We start from the raw sequence: 23,987 nt of genomic DNA, 5'->3' as shown, positions 1-23,987 counted from the left end.
CACCTACTGTCCAAATACACCTGTACGTCACACCCCTACTGTCCAGTGACACCGGTGCATCACACACCTACTGTCCAAATACACCTGTACATCACACACCTCCTGTCCAGTGACACCGGTACATCACACACATACTGTACAGTGTCACCTGTACATCACACACCTAGTGTCCAAATACACCAGTACAGAACACACCTACTGTCCAAATACACCTGTACAGAACACACCTATTGCCTAGTGTCAGCGGTACATCATAAACCTACTGTCCAGTAAGAACTGGACATCACACACCTGATGCCCAGTGTCACCTGTACATCACACATTTACTGCGCAGTGAGAGCTGTACATCACACAACTACTGTCCAAATACACCTGTACATCTCACACACACTGTCCAAATACACCGGTACATCACACACCTACTGTCCAAATACACCTGTACATCACACACCTACTGTCCAGTGACACCTGTACATCACACACCTACTGTCCAGTGACACCGGTACATCACACACCCAGTGTCCAAATACACCAGTACAGAACACACCTCCTGTCCAAATACACCTGTACAGAACACAACTATTGCCCAGTGTCAGCGGTGCATCATAAACCTACTGTCCAGTAAGAACTGGACATCACACACCTAATGCCCAGTGTCACCTGTACATCACACACCTACTGTCCAGTGACACCTGTACATCACACACCTACTGTCCAGTGACACCTGTACATCACACACCTACTGTCCAGTGACACCTGTACATCACACACCTACTGTCCAGTGACACCTGTACATCACACACCGACTGTCCAGTGACACCTGTACATCACACACCTACTGTCCAGTGACACCTGTACATCACACACCGACTGTCCAGTGACACCTGTACATCACACACCTACTGTCCAGTGACACCTGTACATCACACACCTACTGTCCAGTGACACCTGTGCATCACACACCTACTGTCCAGTGACACCTGTACATCACACACCTACTGTCCAGTGACACCTGTACATCACACACCTACTGTCCAAATACACCTGTACATCACACACCTACTGTCCAGTGACACCTGTACATCACACACCTACTGTCCAAATACACCTGTACATCACACACCTACTGTCCAAATACACCTGTATGTCACACCCCTACTGTCCAGTGACACCGCTGCATCACAGACCTACTGTCCAAATACACCTGTACACCACACACCTACTGTCCAAATACACCTGTACATCACACACCTACTGTCCAAATACACCTGTACATCACACACCTACTGTCCAAATACACCTGTACATCACACACCTACTGTCCAGTGACACCGGTACATCACACACCGAGTGTCCAAATACACCTGTACATCACACACCGACTGTCCAGTGACACCTGTACATCACACACCTACTGTCCAGTGACACCGGTACATCACACACATACTGTACAGTGTCACCTGTACATCTCACACCTAGTGTCCAAATACACCAGTACAGAACACACCTACTGTCCAAATACACCTGTACAGAACACACCTATTACCCAGTGTCAGCTGTACATCATAAACCTACTGTCCAGTAAGAACTGGACATCACACACCTAATGCCCAGTGTCACCTGTACATGATGTACATCACACACCTACTGTCCAGTGACACCGGTACATCACACACCTACTGTCCAGTGACACCTGTACATCACACACCTACTGTCCAGTGACACCGGTACATCACACACCTACTGTCCAGTGACACTGGTACATCACACACCTACTGTCCAAATACACCTGTACGTCACACCCCTACTGTCCAGTGACACCTATACATCACACACCTAGTGTCCAAATACACCTGTACATCACACACCTACTGTCCAAATACACCTGTACATCACACACCTACTGTCCAAATACACCTGTAGGTCACACCCCTACTGTCCAGTGACACCGGTGCATCACACACCTACTGTCCAAATACACCTGTACATCACACACCTACTGTCCAGTGACACCGGTGCATCACACACCTACTGTCCAAATACACCTGTACATCACACACCTCCTGTCCAGTGACACCGGTACATCACACACATACTGTACAGTGTCACCTGTACATCACACACCGAGTGTCCAAATACACCAGTACAGAACATACCTACTGTCCAAATACACCTGTACAGAACACACCTATTGCCTAGTGTCAGCGGTACATCATAAACCTACTGTCCAGTAAGAACTGGACATCACACACCTGATGCCCAGTGTCACCTGTACATCACACATTTACTGCGCAGTGAGAGCTGTACATCACACAACTACTGTCCAAATACACCTGTACATCTCACACACACTGTCCAAATACACCGGTACATCACACACCTACTGTCCAAATACACCTGTACATCACACACCTACTGTCCAGTGACACCTGTACATCACACACCTACTGTCCAGTGACACCGGTACATCACACACCTACTGTCCAGTGACACCGGTACATCACACACCTAGTGTCCAAATACACCAGTACAGAACACACCTCCTGTCCAAATACACCTGTACAGAACACAACTATTGCCCAGTGTCAGCGGTGCATCATAAACCTACTGTCCAGTAAGAACTGGACATCACACACCTAATGCCCAGTGTCACCTGTACATCACACACCTACTGTCCAGTGACACCTGTACATCACACACCGACTGTCCAGTGACACCTGTACATCACACACCGACTGTCCAGTGACACCTGTACATCACACACCTACTGTCCAGTGACACCTGTACATCACACACCTACTGTCCAGTGACACCTGTACATCACACACCTACTGTCCAGTGACACCTTTACATCACACACCTCCTGTCCAAATAACCTGTACGTCACACCCCTACTGTCCAGTGACACCGGTGCATCATACACCTACTGTCCAAATACACCTGTACATCACACACCTACTGTCCAGTGACACCGGTACATCACACACATACTGTACAGTGTCACCTGTACATCACACACCTAGTGTCCAAATACACCAGTACAGAACACACCTACTGTCCAAATACACCTGTACAGAACACAACTATTGCCCAGTGTCAGCGGTGCATCATAAACCTACTGTCCAGTAAGAACTGGACATCACACACCTACTGTCCAGTGACACCTGTACATCACACGCCGACTGTCCAGTGACAGCGGTACATCACACACCTACTGTCCAGTGACACCTGTACATCACACACCTACTGTCCAAATACACCTGTACATCACACACCTACTGTCGAAATACACCTGTATGTCACACCCCTACTGTCCAGTGACACCGGTGCATCACAGACCTACTGTCCAAATACACCTGTACACCACACACCTACTGTCCAAATACACCTGTACATCACACACCTACTGTCCAAATACACCTGTACATCACACACCTACTGTCCAAATACACCTGTACATCACACACCTACTGTCCAGTGACACCTGTACATCACACACCTACTGTCCAAATACACCTGTACATCACACACCTACTGTCCAGTGACACCGGTACATCACACACATACTGTACAGTGTCACCTGTACATCACACACCTAGTGTCCAAATACACCAGTACAGAACACACCTACTGTCCAAATACACCTGTACAGAACACACCTATTACCCAGTGTCAGCGGTACATCATAAACCTACTGTCCAGTAAGAACTGGACATCACGCACCTAATGCCCAGTGTCACCTGTACATCACACACCTACTGTCCAGTGACACCTGTACATCACACACCTACTGTCCAGTGACACCAGTACAGAACACACCTACTGTCCAGTGACACCACCACATCACACACCTACTGTCCAGTGACACCGGTACATCACACACCTCCTGTCCAAATACACCTGTACATCACACAACTATTGCCCAGTGTCAGCGGTGCATCATAAACCTGCTGTCCAGTAAGAACTGGACATCACACACCTAATGCCCAGTGTCACCTGTACATCACACACCTACTGTCCAGTGACACCTGTACATCACACACCTACTGTCCAGTGACACCTGTACATCACACACCTACTGTCCAGTGACACCTGTACATCACACACCGACTGTCCAAATACACCTGTACATCACACACCTACTGTCCAGTGACACCTGTACATCACACACCTACTGTCCAGTGACACCTGTACATCACACACCGACTGTCCAAATACACCTGTACATCACACACCTACTGTCCAGTGACACCTGTACTGCTCAATGGCAGAGTTAATAACCACTTGTTTCACCACGACTTCGCAGTGATTGTAACCCAAGTCAACAGTAAACTTCACTTCTGCTGCCTGCACAGCTCATCTTGGCCCCGAAAGTCAGTGTCCCACTGTCTCCCCGATCATTCTTGATCCGATGTTGTTCCTTAAACACACCAGCTTAACTGGCACTTCTTTACGCTGCTCCTGGAAATATTGACAGTTATGAAACACAAAGGATCTTGCTTGTTGATCAGATCCAAGACCCTTCACCAGCAAAATGTCTGAAACGAACAGCAGATGGCGCACAAAGCCCATCGCCAGCACCGTGTCCTGAACCGCAATACTGGAGCACAGTCACAGAGCACAAGGTCCAGCATTCGTATTGATAGGTTGACCATTGCTCAAGTGGAAATTTAGTGCAGCCTCATAATTCTGATGACTTCTTGTGTTTGAGCAGGACGGGGGTCAGGAAAAGTTCCCACAGGACACAGGGGGTGTGTGACGGCCAATTCACAGCGATGCTCTTGTTGGTCATTCGAGCTTGGCTCGGCCCATCGATGTGAAGCAGAACCGCTCCCAAGTGTTGACTTGTTCGCCCACTGATAGAGGGGATGAGATGTGTTCAGACCACCATGAGGCAGGTTAGTTCTCCCCTACTGATTGTCACTGTACTAAACCACGGTGCGTGAGTTACCATGTCTGGAGACTGAACCAAACTCTCAATACCCACTCAGCCCCCCATTGAGTCACTAGATAATGTTTTCTCCTTGCTGTTGGTTTCCTGTGCTCAAGAGGGTGGTTCTTGACCCTGTCACTCTTAAGTTGACATGTTTTCTGTTGAGTGAGCACCAAGCTCTTTGCAGACAAGGCTACAAGCTCGGCTGGTACCAACACATCTGGAAGGGCCCACACACAACCATATCGGTGCCCAAGAATGTCACCATGCCTCAGGGCTACGGTCTCCTATACCTGGAATGTGCTCTCTCTATTAACAGAAGAATTACAATGTCCAGAAGGACCACGGAAAAAATGTGATCTTGTTCTTCTGCTCCAGAACTCCAGGTAATAAGAACATAAGAAATAGGAGCAGGAGTAGGCCATACGGCCCCTCGAGCCTGCTCCGCCATTCAATAAGATCATGGCTGATCTTCAACCTCAACTCCACTTTCCCGCCCGATCTCCATATCCCTTGATTCCCTTGGTGTCCAAAAATCTATTGATCTCAGCCTTGAATATACTCAACGACTGAACACCCACAGCCCTCTGGGGTAGAGAATTCCAAAGATTCACAATCCTTTGAGTGAAGAAATTTTTCCTCATCTCAGTCCTCAATGACCGACCTCTTATCCTGAGACGATGCCCCCCTAGTTCTAGACTCTCCAGCCTGGGGAAACAACCTCTCAGCATCTACCCTGTCAAGCCCTCGAAGAATTTTATTTGTTTCAATGAGATCACCTCTCATTCTTCTAAACTCCAGTGAGCATAGGCCCATTCTAATCAATCTCTCCTCACAGGACAACCCTCTCATCCCAGGAATCAATCTAGTGAACCTTCATTGCACCGCCTCTGAGGCAAGTATATCCTTCCTTCGGTAAGGAGATCAAAACTGTACACAACACTCCAGGTGTGGACTCACCAGAACCCTGTATAATTGCACCAAAACCTCCTTTCTCTTATACGCCAACCCCCTTGCAATAAAGGCTAACATACCATTTATCTTCCTAATTGCTTGCTGTCCCTGCATGTTAACGTTCTGTTATTCGTGTACAAGGACACCCAAATCCCTCTGTTGACCGGAGGTCACCGGTTACGGTTACTGGCTTAGTTCAAAGAGGAGAACACCTCTGACTGCCAACATTTCTTCGTTTCTCATCTTTTAAAAAATATTCTGCTTTTCTATTCTTCCGAACTAAGTGGATAATTTCACTTTTCCCCACATTATACTCCAACTGCCACCTTCTTGCCCACTCACTTAACCTGTCTATATTCCTTTGCAGACTCTTTGTGTCCTCCTCACAGATTACTTTCCCACCTAGCTTTGTATCGTCAGCAAACCTGGATACCCTGACATTTTCCAACAGTGACTAATTTCTGTACACCCCTGTCATTAATCACACTTGAACAACTGATGTACATCAAACATTAACTTTGGCTTCAACAAATCAAAAGCAAAATACTGCGGATGCTGGAAATCTGAACTCAAAACAGAAAATGCTGGAGAAGCTCAGTAAATCAGGCAGCATCTGTGGAGAGAGAAACAGAGTTAACATCTCAGGTCGAAGACCTTTCGTCAGAACTGGAAGATGTTAAAAGAGTTAAAGTTTTTGAGCAAGTCCAGAGCCAGGGAAAGTGGGGGGGAAGGAGGGAAGGGGAGGAAAGAACAAAGGTCTGTGATAGGGGAGAGGGCAGGAGGGATTAAATGACAAAAGGCAAGGAAGGTGGGAATGAGACAGGTTAAGAAACGAACGATTGATCAGGAGTAGCTGTAAATGGCAGCAGCAGAACCATTCCCAGCACCTGCTGACCGATAAAATGGGAGCAGTGGTTGTGATCCGAAGTTATTGAAGTCAATGGTGTAAATTATCTTTGTCTTGATCTGTAAGGCACCACTGAAAACACCCTGGACTTTGGAAATTCTGCACTTTGTGACTGATTGTGGATTGTGCTGCTGCACTGAGGGTGCGGATTTAATTACCAAACCTTGTCATTTTGCTTTCAGCTCAATGTGTCCGATCTTATAATGACTCATAAGAGTGCTCTTGTATCAGGATGACATCATCATATACAGACAATAACAATGTTAAGGCTTCTGATAAGCATTAGGTTACAGTAATACCTTGTAATCAAAGCTTTCTTCCCCCTTAACATGACACTAATTTTATTGCTGATCTGTGTCAGTTCAGTGACAACTAAAAATAATAGCTTGGTCTCAACCTTTATTGTTTCTCTGATAATTTAATCACAATAACTGCTCCCCCTAAACTCCGACGGTTGGTCCTGCTCTCAGCTCTGAGGTTGAAGGTCACGGGTTCGAGGCCCGACTCCTAGATTTAAGCACGTAATCTCGGCTGGCATGTCAGTGCAGTCCTGAGGGAGTGCGCGGGGATGGCACATTTCAGCTGTGTTATTAAATTGAGGTCCCCGCTTGTTCAGTTATAAAAAAAACATTCCTCGGTGCTATTCGAAGAGAAGCAGGGAGCGTCCTGGCCAACATTCCTCTCTCAACGACACCACCAAAAACACATTATCTGATCATCCATTTGCTGTGTGAGAGACTTGCTGTGCGCAAATTATTTGCTTACATAACAACAGTGACTGCACTTCATACTCACAGGTCGTGAAGTTGCTCTTGGACGTCCTGAGGGAGAAATGTAAATTGTTTCTCTGAAGGAAGGAAAAAAACAAAGATAAAAAGAAGGAAAGAAAAAGATAGAAAACAAAGCCTTTCATTTCAATCGCACCTTTCACCACCTCAGGATGTCCCAACGTGCTTTACAACCAATCAAGTATTTTTCACGTGCAGTCACTGTTGTAATGTGGGAAACGCAGCAGCCAATTTGTGCACAGCAAGATCCCACAAACAGCAATATGATAATGAGCAGTTAATCTGTTTTCGTGATGTTGATGGAGGGATAAATATGGGCCAGGACACAGGGGAGAACCCCCCAGCTCTTCTTTGAATATTGCCATTGGATCTTTCAGACCCACCTTAGAGGCAGACGGGGCCTCGGTTTCACATCTCATTCGAAAGACGGGATACTCACCACTTTAAAATCGAGACTTATCACCCGAATTCATTCTTTACCTGGACATCAAAACATTGGAGCTCCGAACTCCACTCTGTCTTCTCCTTCTCCCACAACCGACAGGTTTTCAAAAAACAAGCTTGGTGTCACTGGATCATTTCTTTCTCATGTAACTCCTCTTTTCAACCTCGGCGTCCCGCGCACCGTGGCCCTCGGCCTCCCGCGCACCGCGGCCCTCGGCCTCCCGCGCACCGCGGCCCTCGGCCTCCCGCGCACCGCGGCCCTCGTCCTCCCAAGCACCGCGGCCCTCGGCCTCCCACGCACCGCGGCCCTCGGCCTCCCACGCACCGCGGCCCTCGGCCTCCCCCGCACCGCGGCCCTCGGCCTCCCCCGCACCGCGGCCCTCGGCCTCCCGCACCGTGGCCCTCGGCGTCCCGCGCACCGTGGCCCTCGGCCTCCCGCGCACCGTGGCCCTCGGCCTCCCACGCACCGTGGCCCTCGGCGTCCCACACCACGGCCCTCGGCCTCCCGCGCACCGCGGCCCTCGGCCTCCCCCGCACCGCGGCCCTCGGCCTCCCGTGCACCGTGGCCCTCGGCCTCCCACGCACCGTGGCCCTCGGCATCCCACACCACGGCCCTCGGTGTCCCGCGCACCGTGGGCCTCGGCCTCCCCCGCACCGCGGCCCTCGGCCTCCCGTGCACCGCGGCCCTCGGCCTCCCATGCACCGCGGCCCTCGACCTCCCGCACCGTGGCCCTCGGCCTCCCGCGCACCGTGGCCCTCGACCTCCCGCACCGTGGCCCTCGGCCTCCCGCGCACCGTGGCCCTCGGCCTCCCGCGCACCGTGGCCCTCGACCTCCCGCACCGTGGCCCTCGGCCTCCCGCGCACCGTGGCCCTCGGCCTCCCGCGCACCGTGGCCCTCGACCTCCCGCACCGTGGCCCTCGGCCTCCCCCGCACCGTGGCACTCGGCCTCCCGCGCACCGTGGCCCTCGGCCTCCCCCGCACCGTGGCCCTCGGCGTCCCGCGCACCGCGGCCCTCGGCCTCCCGCACCGCGGCCCTCGGCCTCCTGCGCACCGTGGCCCTCGGCGTCCCGCGCACCGCGGCCCTCGGCCTCCCCCGCACCGTGGCCCTCGGCGTCCCACACCATGGCCCTCGGCCTCCCGCGCACTGCGGCCCTCGGCCTCCCGCGCACCGCGGCCCTCGGCCTCCCGCGCACCGCGGCCCTCGGCCTCCCGCGCACCTCGGCCCTCGGCGTCCCGCACCGCGGCCCGCGGCCTCTCGCGCATCGTGGCCCTCGGCCTCCTGCGCATCGTGGCCCTCGGCCTCCCACGCACCGTGGCCCTCGGCGTCCCGCGCACCGTGGCCCTCGGCGTCCCGCGCACCGTGGCCCTCGGCCTCCCCCGCACCGCGGCCCTCGGCGTCCCGCGCACCGTGGCCCTCGGCGTCCCCCGCACCGAGGCCCTCGGCCTCCCGCGCACCGTGACCCTCGGCCTCCCGCGCACCGTGGCCCTCGGCCTCCCGTGCACCGTGACCCTCGGCCTCCCGCGCACCGTGACCCTCGGCCTCCCGCGCACCGTGACCCTTGGCGTCCCGCACTGTGACCCTTGGCATCCCACACCGTGGCCCTCGGCCTCTCGTGCACCGTGGCCCTCGGCCTCCCGCGCACCGTGACCCTTGGCGTCCCACACCGTGACCCTTGGCGTCCCGCACACCATGGCCCTTGGTCCTTGACTAAGTTTTCTCAAACAAAAGTACAACCAACTGCAACTTAATTTTACCCAAGACACAAAACACAAGCAGCTCATCCGAGTCAAACCAGAACATGGCATCTTCCTTTGTGTCCTTTCACTCCATCCCTGCACTCCAAGCTTTGCATTGGGCTGCACGGTGTATTGACAGCCCATTGTCCTGTCTGATGCTCTTGCAGATTGGCTCTTTTCTCTTCCATGTCCTCCTCTCCAGCCAGTCAACCCCCCCCGACTGGTATCGATTGGAACAATTATCTGTGATCTATTGGCGGAGCACGGGCGTTGCAGCCCCAGCACTGCTATCAGGGGCGACCAGAGACTTGCTGGGAAGTTGAAACGTGGTGAGCCTTTCTTCAGCACGAGCAAGATCACCAGTCAGACTTTATTAGACTGGGTTCAAGTTGAATGTTTCGACACTGCACATGAGGGGCTTTCAGAAACCGCCTGCCCACCATTCCGGGACAGTTTTAGCACCAAATTTGACGATGGCCGTCTGAGTTCCCATTCTTTTGAATTCTTTGAACTTAAAAGATAAAAAGGGATCTTTTACCTTTTATACAACTTACAAGAGAATCCTGAACTATTAAGACAGTGAGAGAAAATCAGGTCGTCTTTATTCAGATGTGTAAGAGGCAAAATTCACCAGTGTTTGTGAGAATAAGGAATCACAGATGGAGTGACTGAATTGAGCCTTGGGAATGCTTTGCTGCTGCTGCTGTTTCGATCATTCTGTTTGAGTGCGTTCCAGAGGCATCTTCAATCATCTTTCAAGGTCTTGCTGAGACATGGTGTGTCATGAAGACATCGACTTTTCAGACACGGCTATTTTCAGAGAGCAATAATTAATTCATTTAAAAACTTGGCTTTGCAGCAGGCCAGTTACCAACACGATCCTCTCTCACCCCAGTGCAGGTGGTTTGATTCAGACAAATTCCATCTGCGACAAGAGAGTCTCTCACCATTAAGGCCATGGCACCACTTCTCCTTCTCAGAATCAGAGAAAGTTACATTCGGCCCATCGTGTCTGTGCCGGCCAAAGAAAGAAGCTCTCCAGCCTCATCCCACTTTCCAGCTCTTGGTCCCTAGCCCTGTAGGTTAGGGCACTTTAAGTGCCCATCCAAGTCCCTTTTAAATGTGTTCAGGGTTTCTGCCTCTTATGGCACCAGAGGGCCCTACACTGGACTGGGGAGTTGCAGGGTTGGGGGCAGTAATGGAGCATCGTATTGAGTGTCCAATTTGTAAAATGACCATCTGACCAGCTCAGTTTCGGCAGCAATTTACAACTCAGAGTGTTTAAATCAGATCGTTGGCATTTGGAATACAGGGTGCAAAGCTCTGGGGCATTTGCAATCAAGGAATGAGCAGAGATAAAACTCACTTCAGCGGGAAAGGGAAGCCGGACGGTTAACATCCTGCCCTCGTTGTTTCCCCTTTACTCTTGCAAGGACCTCAACTGGAAGACTGAAGAATAAATACTCATGCGCCACTCAACAAAAATGTTCGTGTTACGCATGTTTATGTGAAAGTTTGACCTCCCCACTGTTGGCAAACAGAGAAAATTGATGGACCTGACTGTTACGTTTAACCTTTACATAAAACACACAGCCTTAGAAAAACAATGGAGCAGCAGAAAATTCCCAGCATTTCTGTGGTGAGCACAAGTCATCTGTGTTTTATTAAGGGGAAAAACTTTGGGAGAAAAATAAATAGACTGGTGCAGGGGAATGAGAACGTGTCACAGCAAGCAGCAATTTATTCAACTTTTGGACGCGAGATAAAGGTTCGGGCTGCGCCTTGCTACGCAAATGTCTCCAATAATAAATGGATATGAATGACATGTGATTATCGCCAGAACATCTTGAATTGTCCCGTTGCCTTTCTTGTGGTGATCTTGGAATTTGGTTCAGAGCTCTCCAGAAATTAAAAGCAACAGGCTGATTGAAGGACCCTGGCCCAGAATGACAGGATCCTTTGAGTGGCCCTCGTGTCTGCGGTCGCTGGGTCGACTTTGTTTAGATTTCAACCCATTTTTCACATTTCTTAATCTCTTGCCAGACTTCAGGCACTGGCCTGTGGATTGATTACTGGGACCTGCATGCTCAGTGCACATTGAGGGGGATTTTTTTTTTGAATTGAGAAGCCAGGGTGAAGGGCTAAGCCAAAAGTGCAGGATAACACCAACACTGAAAGCAGATCAGATCAAGTCAGGGAATGAAATACGCCCGAGCAAGCCTCCGGTGTGTGGGAGGAAAGAGGGACCGAGGGAGGTGACGGGACCCACAGAGCTGAGGACTTGGGAAAGAATGAACTCCAATCCGCGACTTCGATTCCGACAGAGGGAGGGCGATGGGAAGGGTGAAGAAGACAATGTTATCGGAGCTCAGAAAGTGAGAGAGGGGAAGATTCAGAGAGCACTGACCATTGTCGTCTCTCAATAAAATGAAGAGACAAGCTTGTGTGTGAGAGTGGAGAAGAGAAAGATTGCCAAGATAAAGAATCTTTCAGTTTACACTGCACGCTCCAACCAACCACCCTCTCCTTAGAAGAAAATCACAATTTATCAACATATCTCAGATCATCAATTATTCATTTTTCCTAAAGCCCAATCAGCATTTTGCCCGATGCCCTCCCACGTGTGTGACTAATTATAACTAGATTCCTGCCTTTTTCAAATGTCCTCAAATACAGTGAATGTAAGAGTGACTTGCAATTCTCGGTGTCGCTCTCTGTTGGCGGTACGACCGGCCATTGCCCCTCGCTGTTGGCGGTACGACTGGCCATTGCCCCTCTCTGTTGGCGGTACGACTGGCCATTGAACCTCTCTGTTGGCGGTACGACTGGCCATTGCCCCTCGCTGTTGGCGGTACGACTGGCCATTGACCCTCTCTGTTGGCGATACGACTGGCCATTGCCCCTCGCTGTTGGCGGTACGACCGGCCATTGCCCCTCGCTGTTGGCGGTACGACTGGCCATTGTCCCTCTCTGTTGGCGGTACGACTGGCCATTGTCCCTCTCTGTTGGCGGTATGACTGGCCATTGCGGCTCTCTGTTGGCGGTACGACTGGCCATTGTCCCTCTCTGTTGGCGGTACAACTGGCCATTGTCCCTCTCTGTTGGCGACACGACTGGCCATTGTCCCTCTCTGTTGGCGACACGACTGGCCATTGTCCCTCTCTGTTGGTGACAGGACTGGCCATTGTCCCTCTCTGTTGGTGACAGGACTGGCCATTGTCCCTCTCTGTTGGTGACAGGACTGGCCATTGCCGCTCTCTGTTGGCGGTACGACTGGCCATTGTCCCTCTCTGTTGGCGACACGACTGGCCATTGCCCCTCTCTGTTGGCGGTACGACTGGCCATTGCCGCTCTCTGTTGGCGGTACGACTGGCCATTGTCCCTCTCTGTTGGCGGTACGACTGGCCATTGTCCTTCTCTGTTGGCGACACGACTGGCCATTGTCCCTCTCTGTTGGCGACACGACTGGCCATTGTCCCTCTCTGTTGGTGACAGGAGTGGCCATTTTCCCTCTCTGTTGGTGACAGGACTGGCCATTGCCGCTCTCTGTTGGCGGTACGACTGGCCATTGAACCACTCTGTTGGCGACACGACTGGCCATTGTCCCTCTCTGTTGGTGACAGGACTGGCCATTGTCCCTCTCTGTTAGTGACAGGACTGGCCATTGCCGCTCTCTGTTGGCGGTACGACTGGCCATTGTCCCTCTCTGTTGGCGACACGACTGGCCATTGTCCCTCTCTGTTGGTGATATGACTGGCCATTGTCCCTCTCTGTTGGTGATATGACTGACCATTGTCCCTCTCTGTTGGTGATATGACTGACCATTGTCCCTCTCTGTTGGTGATATGACTGACCATTGTCCCTCTCTGTTGGCGGTATGACTGACCATTGTCCCTCTCTGTTGGTGATATGACTGACCATTGTCCCTCTCTGTTGGTGGTATGACTGACCATTGTCCGTCTCTGTTGGCGGTATGACTGACCATTGTCCCTCTCTGTTGGTGGTATGACTGACCATTGTCCCTCTCTGTTAGTGACAGGACTGGCCATTGCCGCTCTCTGTTGGCGGTATGACTGACCATTGTCCCTCTCTGTTGGTGGTATGACTGACCATTGTCCCTCTCTGTTGGTGATATGACTGGCCATTGTCCCTCTCTGTTGGTGATATGACTGACCATTGTCCCTCTCTGTTAGTGACAGGACTGGCCATTGCCGCTCTCTGTTGGCGGTATGACTGACCATTGTCCCTCTCTGTTGGTGGTATGACTGACCATTGTCCCTTTCTGTTGGTGGTATGACTGGCCATTGTCCCTCTCTGTTGGCGACACGACTGGCCATTGTCCCTCTCTGTTGGTGACAGGACTGGCCATTGTCCCTCTCTGTTAGTGACACGACTGGCCATTGCCGCTCTCTGTTGGCGGTATGACTGACCATTGTCCCTCTCTGTTGGTGGTATGACTGACCATTGTCCCTCTCTGTTGGTGATATGACTGGCCATTGTCCCTCTCTGTTGGTGATATGACTGACCATTGTCCCTCTCTGTTAGTGACAGGACTGGCCATTGCCGCTCTCTGTTGGCGGTATGACTGACCATTGTCCCTCTCTGTTGGTGGTATGACTGACCATTGTCCCTCTCTGTTGGTGATATGACTGGCCATTGTCCCTCTCTGTTGGTGATATGACTGACCATTGTCCCTCTCTGTTGGTGATATGACTGACCATTGTCCCTCTCTGTTGGTGATATGACTGACCATTGTCCCTCTCTGTTGGCGGTATGACTGACCATTGTCCCTCTCTGTTGGTGATATGACTGACCATTGTCCCTCTCTGTTGGTGATATGACTGACCATTGTCCCTCTCTGTTGGTGGTATGACTGACCATTGTCCCTCTCTGTTGGTGGTATGACTGACCATTGTCCCTCTCTGTTGGTGGTATGACTGACCATTGTCCCTCTCTGTTAGTGACAGGACTGGCCATTGCCGCTCTCTGTTGGCGGTATGACTGACCATTGTTCCTCTCTGTTGGTGGTATGACTGACCATTGTCCCTCTCTGTTGGTGATATGACTGGCCATTGTCCCTCTCTGTTGGTGATATGACTGACCATTGTCCCTCTCTGTTAGTGACATGACTGGCCATTGCCGCTCTCTGTTGGCGGTATGACTGACCATTGTCCCTCTCTGTTGGTGGTATGACTGACCATTGTCCCTCTCTGTTGGTGATATGACTGGCCATTGTCCCTCTCTGTTGGTGATATGACTGACCATTGTCCCTCTCTGTTGGTGATATGACTGACCATTGTCCCTCTCTGTTGGTGATATGACTGGCCATTGTCCCTCTCTGTTGGTGGTATGACTGACCATTGTCCCTCTCTGTTGGTGATATGACTGGCCATTGTCCCTCTCTGTTGGTGATATGACTGACCATTGTCCCTCTCTGTTGGTGATATGACTGACCATTGTCCCTCTCTGTTGGTGATATGACTGGCCATTGTCCCTCTCTGTTGGTGATATGACTGACCATTGTCCCTCTCTGTTGGTAATATGACTGACCATTGTCCCTCTCTGTTGGTGATATGACTGACCATTGTCCCTCTCTGTTGGTGATATGACTGACCATTGTCCCTCTCTGTTGGTGATATGACTGACCATTGTCCCTCTCTGTTGGTGATATGACTGGCCATTGTCCCTCTCTGTTGGTGGTATGACTGACCATTGTCCCTCTCTGTTGGTGATATGACTGGCCATTGTCCCTCTCTGTTGGTGATATGACTGACCATTGTCCCTCTCTGTTGGTGATATGACTGACCATTGTCCCTCTCTGTTGGTGATATGACTGGCCATTGTCCCTCTCTGTTGGTCATATGACTGACCATTGTCCCTCTCTGTTGGTAATATGACTGACCATTGTCCCTCTCTGTTGGTGATATGACTGACCATTGTCCCTCTCTGTTGGTGATATGACTGACCATTGTCCCTCTCTGTTGGTGATATGACTGACCATTGTCCCTCTCTGTTGGTGATATGACTGACCATTGTCCCTCTCTGTTGGTGATATGACTGACCATTGTCCCTCTCTGTTGGTGATATGACTGGCCATTGTCCCTCTCTGTTGGCGACACGACTGGCCATTGTCCCTCTCTGTTGGTGACAGGACTGGCCATTGTCCCTCTCTGTTGGGGATATGACTGACCATTGTCCCTCTCTGTTGGTGATATGACTGACCATTGTCCCTCTCTGTTGGTGATATGACTGACCATTGTCCCTCTCTGTTGGTGGTATGACTGGCCATTGTCCCTCTCTGATGTTGATATGACTGACCATTGTCCCTCTCTGTTGGTGGTATGATTGACCATTGTCCCTCTCTGTTGGTGATATGACTGACCATTGTCCCTCTCTGTTGGTGATATGACTGGCCATTGTCCCTCTCTGATGTTGATATGACTGACCATTGTCCCTCTCTGTTGGTGGTATGACTGACCATTGTCCCTCTCTGTTGGTGATATGACTGACCATTGTCCCTCTCTGTTGGTGATATGACTGACCATTGTCCCTCTCTGTTGGCGGTATGACTGACCATTGTCCCTCTGTGTTGGCGGTATGACTGACCATTGTCCCTCTCTGTTGGTGATATGACTGATCATTGTCCCTCTCTGTTGGTGATATGACTGACCATTGTCCCTCTCTGTTGGTGATATGACTGGCCATTGTCCCTCTCCGTTGGTGATATGACTGACCATTGTCCCTCTCTGTTGGCGGTATGACTGACCATTGTCCCTCTCTGTTGGTGATATGACTGACCATTGTCCCTCTCTGTTGGTGATATGACTGGCCATTGTCCCTCTCTGTTGGTGATATGACTGACCATTGACCCTCTCTGTTGGTGATATGACTGGCCATTGTCCCTCTCTGATGTTGATATGACTGACCATTGTCCCTCTCTGTTGGTGGTATGACTGACCATTGTCCCTCTCTGTTGGTGATATGACTGACCATTGTCCCTCTCTGTTGGTGATATGACTGGCCATTGTCCCTCTCTGTTGGTGATATGACTGACCATTGTCCCTCTCTGTTAGTGACAGGACTGGCCATTGCCGCTCTCTGTTGGCCGTATGACTGACCATTGTCCCTCTCTGTTGGTGGTATGACTGACCATTGTCCCTTTCTGTTGGTGATATGACTGGCCATTGTCCCTCTCTGTTGGCGACACGACTGGCCATTGTCCCTCTCTGTTGGTGACAGGACTGGCCATTGTCCCTCTCTGTTAGTGACACGACTGGCCATTGCCGCTCTCTGTTGGCGGTATGACTGACCATTGTCCCTCTCTGTTGGTGGTATGACTGACCATTGTCCCTCTCTGTTGGTGATATGACTGGCCATTGTCCCTCTCTGTTGGTGATATGACTGACCATTGTCCCTCTCTGTTAGTGACAGGACTGGCCATTGCCGCTCTCTGTTGGCGGTATGACTGACCATTGTCCCTCTCTGTTGGTGGTATGACTGACCATTGTCCCTCTCTGTTGGTGATATGACTGGCCATTGTCCCTCTCTGTTGGTGATATGACTGACCATTGTCCCTCTCTGTTGGTGATATGACTGACCATTGTCCCTCTCTGTTGGTGATATGACTGGCCATTGTCCCTCTCTGTTGGCGGTATGACTGACCATTGTCCCTCTCTGTTGGTGATATGACTGACCATTGTCCCTCTCTGTTGGTGATATGACTGACCATTGTCCCTCTCTGTTGGTGGTATGACTGACCATTGTCCCTCTCTGTTGGTGGTATGACTGACCATTGTCCCTCTCTGTTGGTGGTATGACTGACCATTGTCCCTCTCTGTTAGTGACAGGACTGGCCATTGCCGCTCTCTGTTGGCGGTATGACTGACCATTGTTCCTCTCTGTTGGTGGTATGACTGACCATTGTCCCTCTCTGTTGGTGATATGACTGGCCATTGTCCCTCTCTGTTGGTGATATGACTGACCATTGTCCCTCTCTGTTAGTGACATGACTGGCCATTGCCGCTCTCTGTTGGCGGTATGACTGACCATTGTCCCTCTCTGTTGGTGGTATGACTGACCATTGTCCCTCTCTGTTGGTGATATGACTGACCATTGTCCCTCTCTGTTGGTGATATGACTGACCATTGTCCCTCTCTGTTGGTGATATGACTGGCCATTGTCCCTCTCTGTTGGTGATATGACTGACCATTGTCCCTCTCTGTTGGTGATATGACTGACCATTGTCCCTCTCTGTTGGTGATATGACTGGCCATTGTCCCTCTCTGTTGGTGGTATGACTGACCATTGTCCCTCTCTGTTGGTGATATGACTGGCCATTGTCCCTCTCTGTTGGTGATATGACTGACCATTGTCCCTCTCTGTTGGTGATATGACTGACCATTGTCCCTCTCTGTTGGTGATATGACTGGCCATTGTCCCTCTCTGTTGGTGATATGACTGACCATTGTCCCTCTCTGTTGGTAATATGACTGACCATTGTCCCTCTCTGTTGGTGATATGACTGACCATTGTCCCTCTCTGTTGGTGATATGACTGACCATTGTCCCTCTCTGTTGGTGATATGACTGACCATTGTCCCTCTCTGTTGGTGATATGACTGGCCATTGTCCCTCTCTGTTGGTGGTATGACTGACCATTGTCCCTCTCTGTTGGTGATATGACTGGCCATTGTCCCTCTCTGTTGGTGATATGACTGACCATTGTCCCTCTCTGTTGGTGATATGACTGACCATTGTCCCTCTCTGTTGGTGATATGACTGGCCATTGTCCCTCTCTGTTGGTCATATGACTGACCATTGTCCCTCTCTGTTGGTAATATGACTGACCATTGTCCCTCTCTGTTGGTGATATGACTGACCATTGTCCCTCTCTGTTGGTGATATGACTGACCATTGTCCCTCTCTGTTGGTGATATGACTGACCATTGTCCCTCTCTGTTGGTGATATGACTGACCATTGTCCCTCTCTGTTGGTGATATGACTGGCCATTGTCCCTCTCTGTTGGCGACACGACTGGCCATTGTCCCTCTCTGTTGGTGACAGGACTGGCCATTGTCCCTCTCTGTTGGGGATATGACTGACCATTGTCCCTCTCTGTTGGTGATATGACTGACCATTGTCCCTCTCTGTTGGTGATATGACTGACCATTGTCCCTCTCTGTTGGTGGTATGACTGGCCATTGTCCCTCTCTGATGTTGATATGACTGACCATTGTCCCTCTCTGTTGGTGATATGACTGACCATTGTCCCTCTCTGTTGGTGATATGACTGACCATTGTCCCTCTCTGTTGGCGGTATGACTGACCATTGTCCCTCTCTGTTGGCGGTATGACTGACCATTGTCCCTCTCTGTTGGTGATATGACTGATCATTGTCCCTCTCTGTTGGTGATATGACTGACCATTGTCCCTCTCTGTTGGTGATATGACTGGCCATTGTCCCTCTCTGTTGGTGATATGACTGGCCATTGTCCCTCTCTGTTGGTGATATGACTGACCATTGTCCCTCTCTGTTGGCGGTATGACTGACCATTGTCCCTCTCTGTTGGTGATATGACTGACCATTGTCCCTCTCTGTTGGTGATATGACTGGCCATTGTCCCTCTCTGTTGGTGATATGACTGACCATTGACCCTCTCTGTTGGTGATATGACTGGCCATTGTCCCTCTCTGATGTTGATATGACTGACCATTGTCCCTCTCTGTTGGTGGTATGACTGACCATTGTCCCTCTCTGTTGGTGATATGACTGACCATTGTCCCTCTCTGTTGGTGATATGACTGACCATTGACCCTCTCTGTTGGTGATATGACTGACCATTGTCCCTCTCTGTTGGCGGTATGACTGACCATTGTCCCTCTCTGTTGGTGATATGACTGACCATTGTCCCTCTCTGTTGGTGATATGACTGGCCATTGTCCCTCTCTGTTGGTGATATGACTGACCATTGACCCTCTCTGTTGGTGATATGACTGACCATTGTCCCTCTCTGTTGGTGATATGACTGACCATTGACCCTCTCTGTTGGCGGTATGACTGACCATTGTCCCTCTCTGTTGGTGATATGACTGACCATTGTCCCTCTCTGTTGGCGGTATGACTGACCATTGTCCCTCTCTGATGTTGATATGACTGACCATTGTCCCTCTCTGATGTTGATATGACTGACCATTGTCCCTCTCTGTTGGTGGTATGACTGACCATTGTCCCTCTCTGTTGGTGATATGACTGACCATTGTCCCTCTCTGTTGGTGATATGACTGACCATTGACCCTCTCTGTTGGTGATATGACTGACCATTGTCCCTCTCTGTTGGCGGTATGACTGACCATTGTCCCTCTCTGTTGGCGGTATGACTGACCATTGTCCCTCTCTGTTGGCGGTATGACTGACCATTGTCCCTCTCTGTTGGTGGTATGACTGACCATTGTCCCTCTCTGTTGGTGATATGACTGACCATTGTCCCTCTCTGTTGGTGATATGACTGACCATTGACCCTCTCTGTTGGTGATATGACTGACCATTGTCCCTCTCTGTTGGCGGTATGACTGACCATTGTCCCTCTCTGTTGGCGGTATGACTGACCATTGTCCCTCTCTGTTGGCGGTATGACTGACCACTGTCCCTCTCTGTTGGCGGTATGACTGGCCCTTGCCGCTCTCCATTTCTCTCCCTTCTTCCTCCCTCTCCCCATCCCTCTTTTCTCTGTAACTCACGGTGTTGAAAGTCAGGCTGTGAACCCCTTCCCCTCCTCAGTCTTGTCTTCCTCCCACCACCTACAGGGTTTTAAAATCGATCAAGCTCACTTGTCCTCCAAAAAAAAGGACTTAGCGTTCACAGAAACAAGGAGATACATCTGGATATCGAAGCATTGGCTAGAATTGGGCAGCCCCGTGGTGCTACCTGATTTCACTGCCTCAGGAGGACAGGTCTCGGATACAGGACTGTCCCCACTCTCTGCCTTCCATAAAGCTGGGGCTCGGCCACTGGGTTGATCGCAGCGGGACCTGGCAGCGGGGAAAGCATTCATGGCACGGTCTTTCGGCATCTTTGAATGCTGAAGGTGCCTCTGAGCAAAATCACCCGCCTGCTCTTTTATCTGGGGGATGATGCACGGCGGATAGTGGGACAGAGACAGAATGATCATTCTGAGCAATGGAATTGCTCGGCCGCTGAAATCATCCTTCTCACTGCACCAAGACCAAGCGTTATTTCCGAACGTCACCAGTTCGGCGAAACACACAAGAATAGTGACAGGTAAAAGCAAACTTCAAATCACCAAAAATTCAGAATTCGAACACAACGCTTGGGTTCTGAAACATCCGGTGGAGTTTTAATTGCAGTTAACAGTTCGAGAAACCTTGTGTCAACTCCCATGAGCCAACCTGTACTGTTTGGAGGGAAAATGATGATTAAAAAAGGCAAATTGCTCCACATCTGGGTTTCTTGCAGTATCTCCCATACATTGCTGGGCAGTTTCTATTCGACCATAGCACCAATCTGCACTCTCTTCAAGTCCAGTGGTCTTGGGTAAACCCAATGTTTTTATCCTGGCAGTTGACGTGCATCAATTTTTGGAATCTTTTCAGGAATCCACTTTATTTCAAACCATGATTGAATATGTGACAGATTGAACCCCCGTTACTCGGAATTGTTTGATTTCTTTGAAAGACGCAGAACACCCTGGATATTCTCTTTTCTTCCCTCCCCCTGGTCATAAACCCTTCATCCAAGTATTAAGTAAAACAGCAGGCCAGTTCTGCAACTTGACGGCTTGCCAAATCAATACTTTTGTCTCGGTGATAGGGGCGAGACCCCCACCCGCGAAGTTGACCATTCTGTAGCCTTTTTTTTAAAGTCCATGTTTTGCTGCCTTGGTCAACCACAAAACTTGAACCAGTCTGCAACAGTGCGGGAATGAGTCCACTGAGTGACTGACCCGGAGGTCTGAGCTACACAGTACAGTTTGAGGCTGGCCAAGTACTAAGAACAAAGTTCCTTGAATATTTCACTTGGACTTTTATACAAAGATAAGCAAATAAAACAGAGAGCGAAGGAGCAACTTTTCACAGTGGGATATGAGTTGGGATATATTAGTGTTGAATATGGAGTTCGCAGAATAATCCATTATCTACTGCGGGACTCGTTATAATCTGCACAAAAATGCCAATGCAAGAGAACTTGGGTTTAAATATCCACTAACACTATTGCTTAATGCCCATTATTTCAATTCAGCAGAAGGTGGTTTCGCCTGAATTGGGTCTCTACACATTCATTTTGAATGGAAGTCATCCACAGCACTTGTTCAACCAATCCGAACCCACCCAGACAGCTCTGTCCAGTGGCCCATGTCATGTGCAACTTGCTTGGTCAAGGGTTCTTAGATTAACACAAATCAAGAAATGGAAAGTGAAAAGTCTGGCAGAACCCGAACAAAACCCAACCGAACTCCAGAAGATGAACCCCAGCTAACGCCCAATCCCGTCCGGTTCACAGATCGACCCACTTCGAGTCTCAGAAGAACTGAGTTGTTCTCATCTCCCCTGTCAATCTGATAACCCCGAGATACACTGCTCCCTTGTGATTACTGCCTCAGGCGCACAAAGTTCAGTTGCAGCTTGCTGGAAAACCAAATGTTCCAATACAAAAAAATGTGCGCTCGGATTGGCCAGACATTGATACACAGAGTGATGCGGCCCATAATGAAGAGTTATTGTAGCTGTCCAATAAATGCGCTCCTTTCGGCATTCATAACCTTAGGTGCACGATGGCCAGAACCCATCATGAGGCCAGCTAAAGGGTTACACCCAAATCAGTAAGTTCCCTTTCTCTTTCAGATCCTGATTGGTATTTTCAGCATCTTGTGTGTTTATTTCAGATTTCCAATATCCCTGGTCTTTTTTTCAAACCTCCGAGCAACTGCGGGACCGTTGCGAGTTTCTGGCTGCAACACAGTTCGAGAGGATGTCAAATAATTTGTGAGCATCAGCTTGCCTTCATATAGCACCGCTAACTTAGTAAAACGTCCCGAGGTGCTTCACAGCTGCATATTCAGACCAAATTTGACACCAAGCCAATGGAGGAGACATTTGGACAGGTGACCGAAAGCTTGGTCAAAGAGTCAGGTCTTCAATGAGAGGAAGAGGTTTTAGGGAGGGAATTGCAGAGGTTTGGGCGCAGACGGCTGATGGTATGGACTGTTGTCTTAAATTGACCCAAAAAATGGATCCTTTTGTGAAGATTACATGGAGAGATGAAATACTCACATCGGATTTGCAAAGCCCACCATGGCGCTGGCACTCATCGCTGTTTGAAAGCATCCGCCACAATGGTCCTCAGTGGTCATTATGCCTGGAGACAGGTTCCCGATCAGTTATCCCCAAAGTTCTCTGGCAGATCATATCCTCGGTCTGGAACGGCCCCCATGGGGCAGTGGTACTGGAAGCTGACACATCAACAATATTCCCAGAGGAATTTTGCTCGGATGGTGACGATCCTTTGAGAGGCTGAGTGTCCGAACTCACCGATAACATGAATCAGAATTGCTGCTCAGCTGGAAATTTGGGAACCGATGATCCCGAAAAGAACGGACGAGGGTTGAAAATTGGAACAGGATGTGACCACCAGGTCACAACAGAACCCCTTCCTGAATCAGGGTCCCAAATCAGCATTACGGCAATTCACGGGGACTTGGCTGGAGGAGCATTTTCAGCAAAATTAAGACAATCAAAAAATTGTTCTTGGCAATTGGATATGTTTGACCACACGCTGGGACTGTCCTGGCCAGGCAGGCCCAAATTTCTAGGGTGATGAACCAAAGGCACTGGCACAGGATTGGAATGCCATTCCAGATGTGGTTCCGCATGGATGCAGAGTGGGGAGTTCACAAGAAGGTTCTGCTAACGACTGACGGTTAATAAGGAAAATGGCATGCCAGATAGTTAGTGTGCTGCACACGCACACTGAAGTAAGTTTACACATCAATGCTCGCAATTATAGCCTCATTTTTAAGTACTTTGATTAATTAAGTTGCATGTGTGAATTGTTCCAGTAAATTCAATTGATGAATGATGTGATCACATTGTCAGATCGTGCCCTGGTTTAGGGTGAGCGGGGCATTTTAGCAATCGCTCCAGGCTGAAGGAGATTTCATCAAAGGATAAGATGCTCACAATTATTTGGCACTTATGGGCTGGACGGT

The 23,987-nt window shown here is 50.1% G+C and overlaps 1 protein-coding gene across 1 annotated transcript; it reads right to left on the bottom strand.

The window, feature by feature from the left end:
* Positions 1 to 8,157: 8,157 nt before the first annotated feature.
* On the bottom strand, positions 8,158 to 9,720 carry LOC137336041 (putative per-hexamer repeat protein 5). The gene has a single exon (XM_068001543.1). The coding sequence runs from the start codon at positions 9,718 to 9,720 to the stop codon at positions 8,158 to 8,160; it is 1,563 nt and encodes a 520-aa protein (XP_067857644.1).
* Positions 9,721 to 23,987: the final 14,267 nt, after the last annotated feature.

Source organism: Heptranchias perlo, chromosome 20 (genome assembly GCF_035084215.1).
Source record: "Heptranchias perlo isolate sHepPer1 chromosome 20, sHepPer1.hap1, whole genome shotgun sequence".
In the NCBI taxonomy this organism is placed as follows: Eukaryota; Metazoa; Chordata; class Chondrichthyes; order Hexanchiformes; family Hexanchidae; genus Heptranchias; species Heptranchias perlo.
Note: the sequence above shows the minus strand (reverse complement) of the source record. Positions and strands in the feature narration are given on the sequence as shown.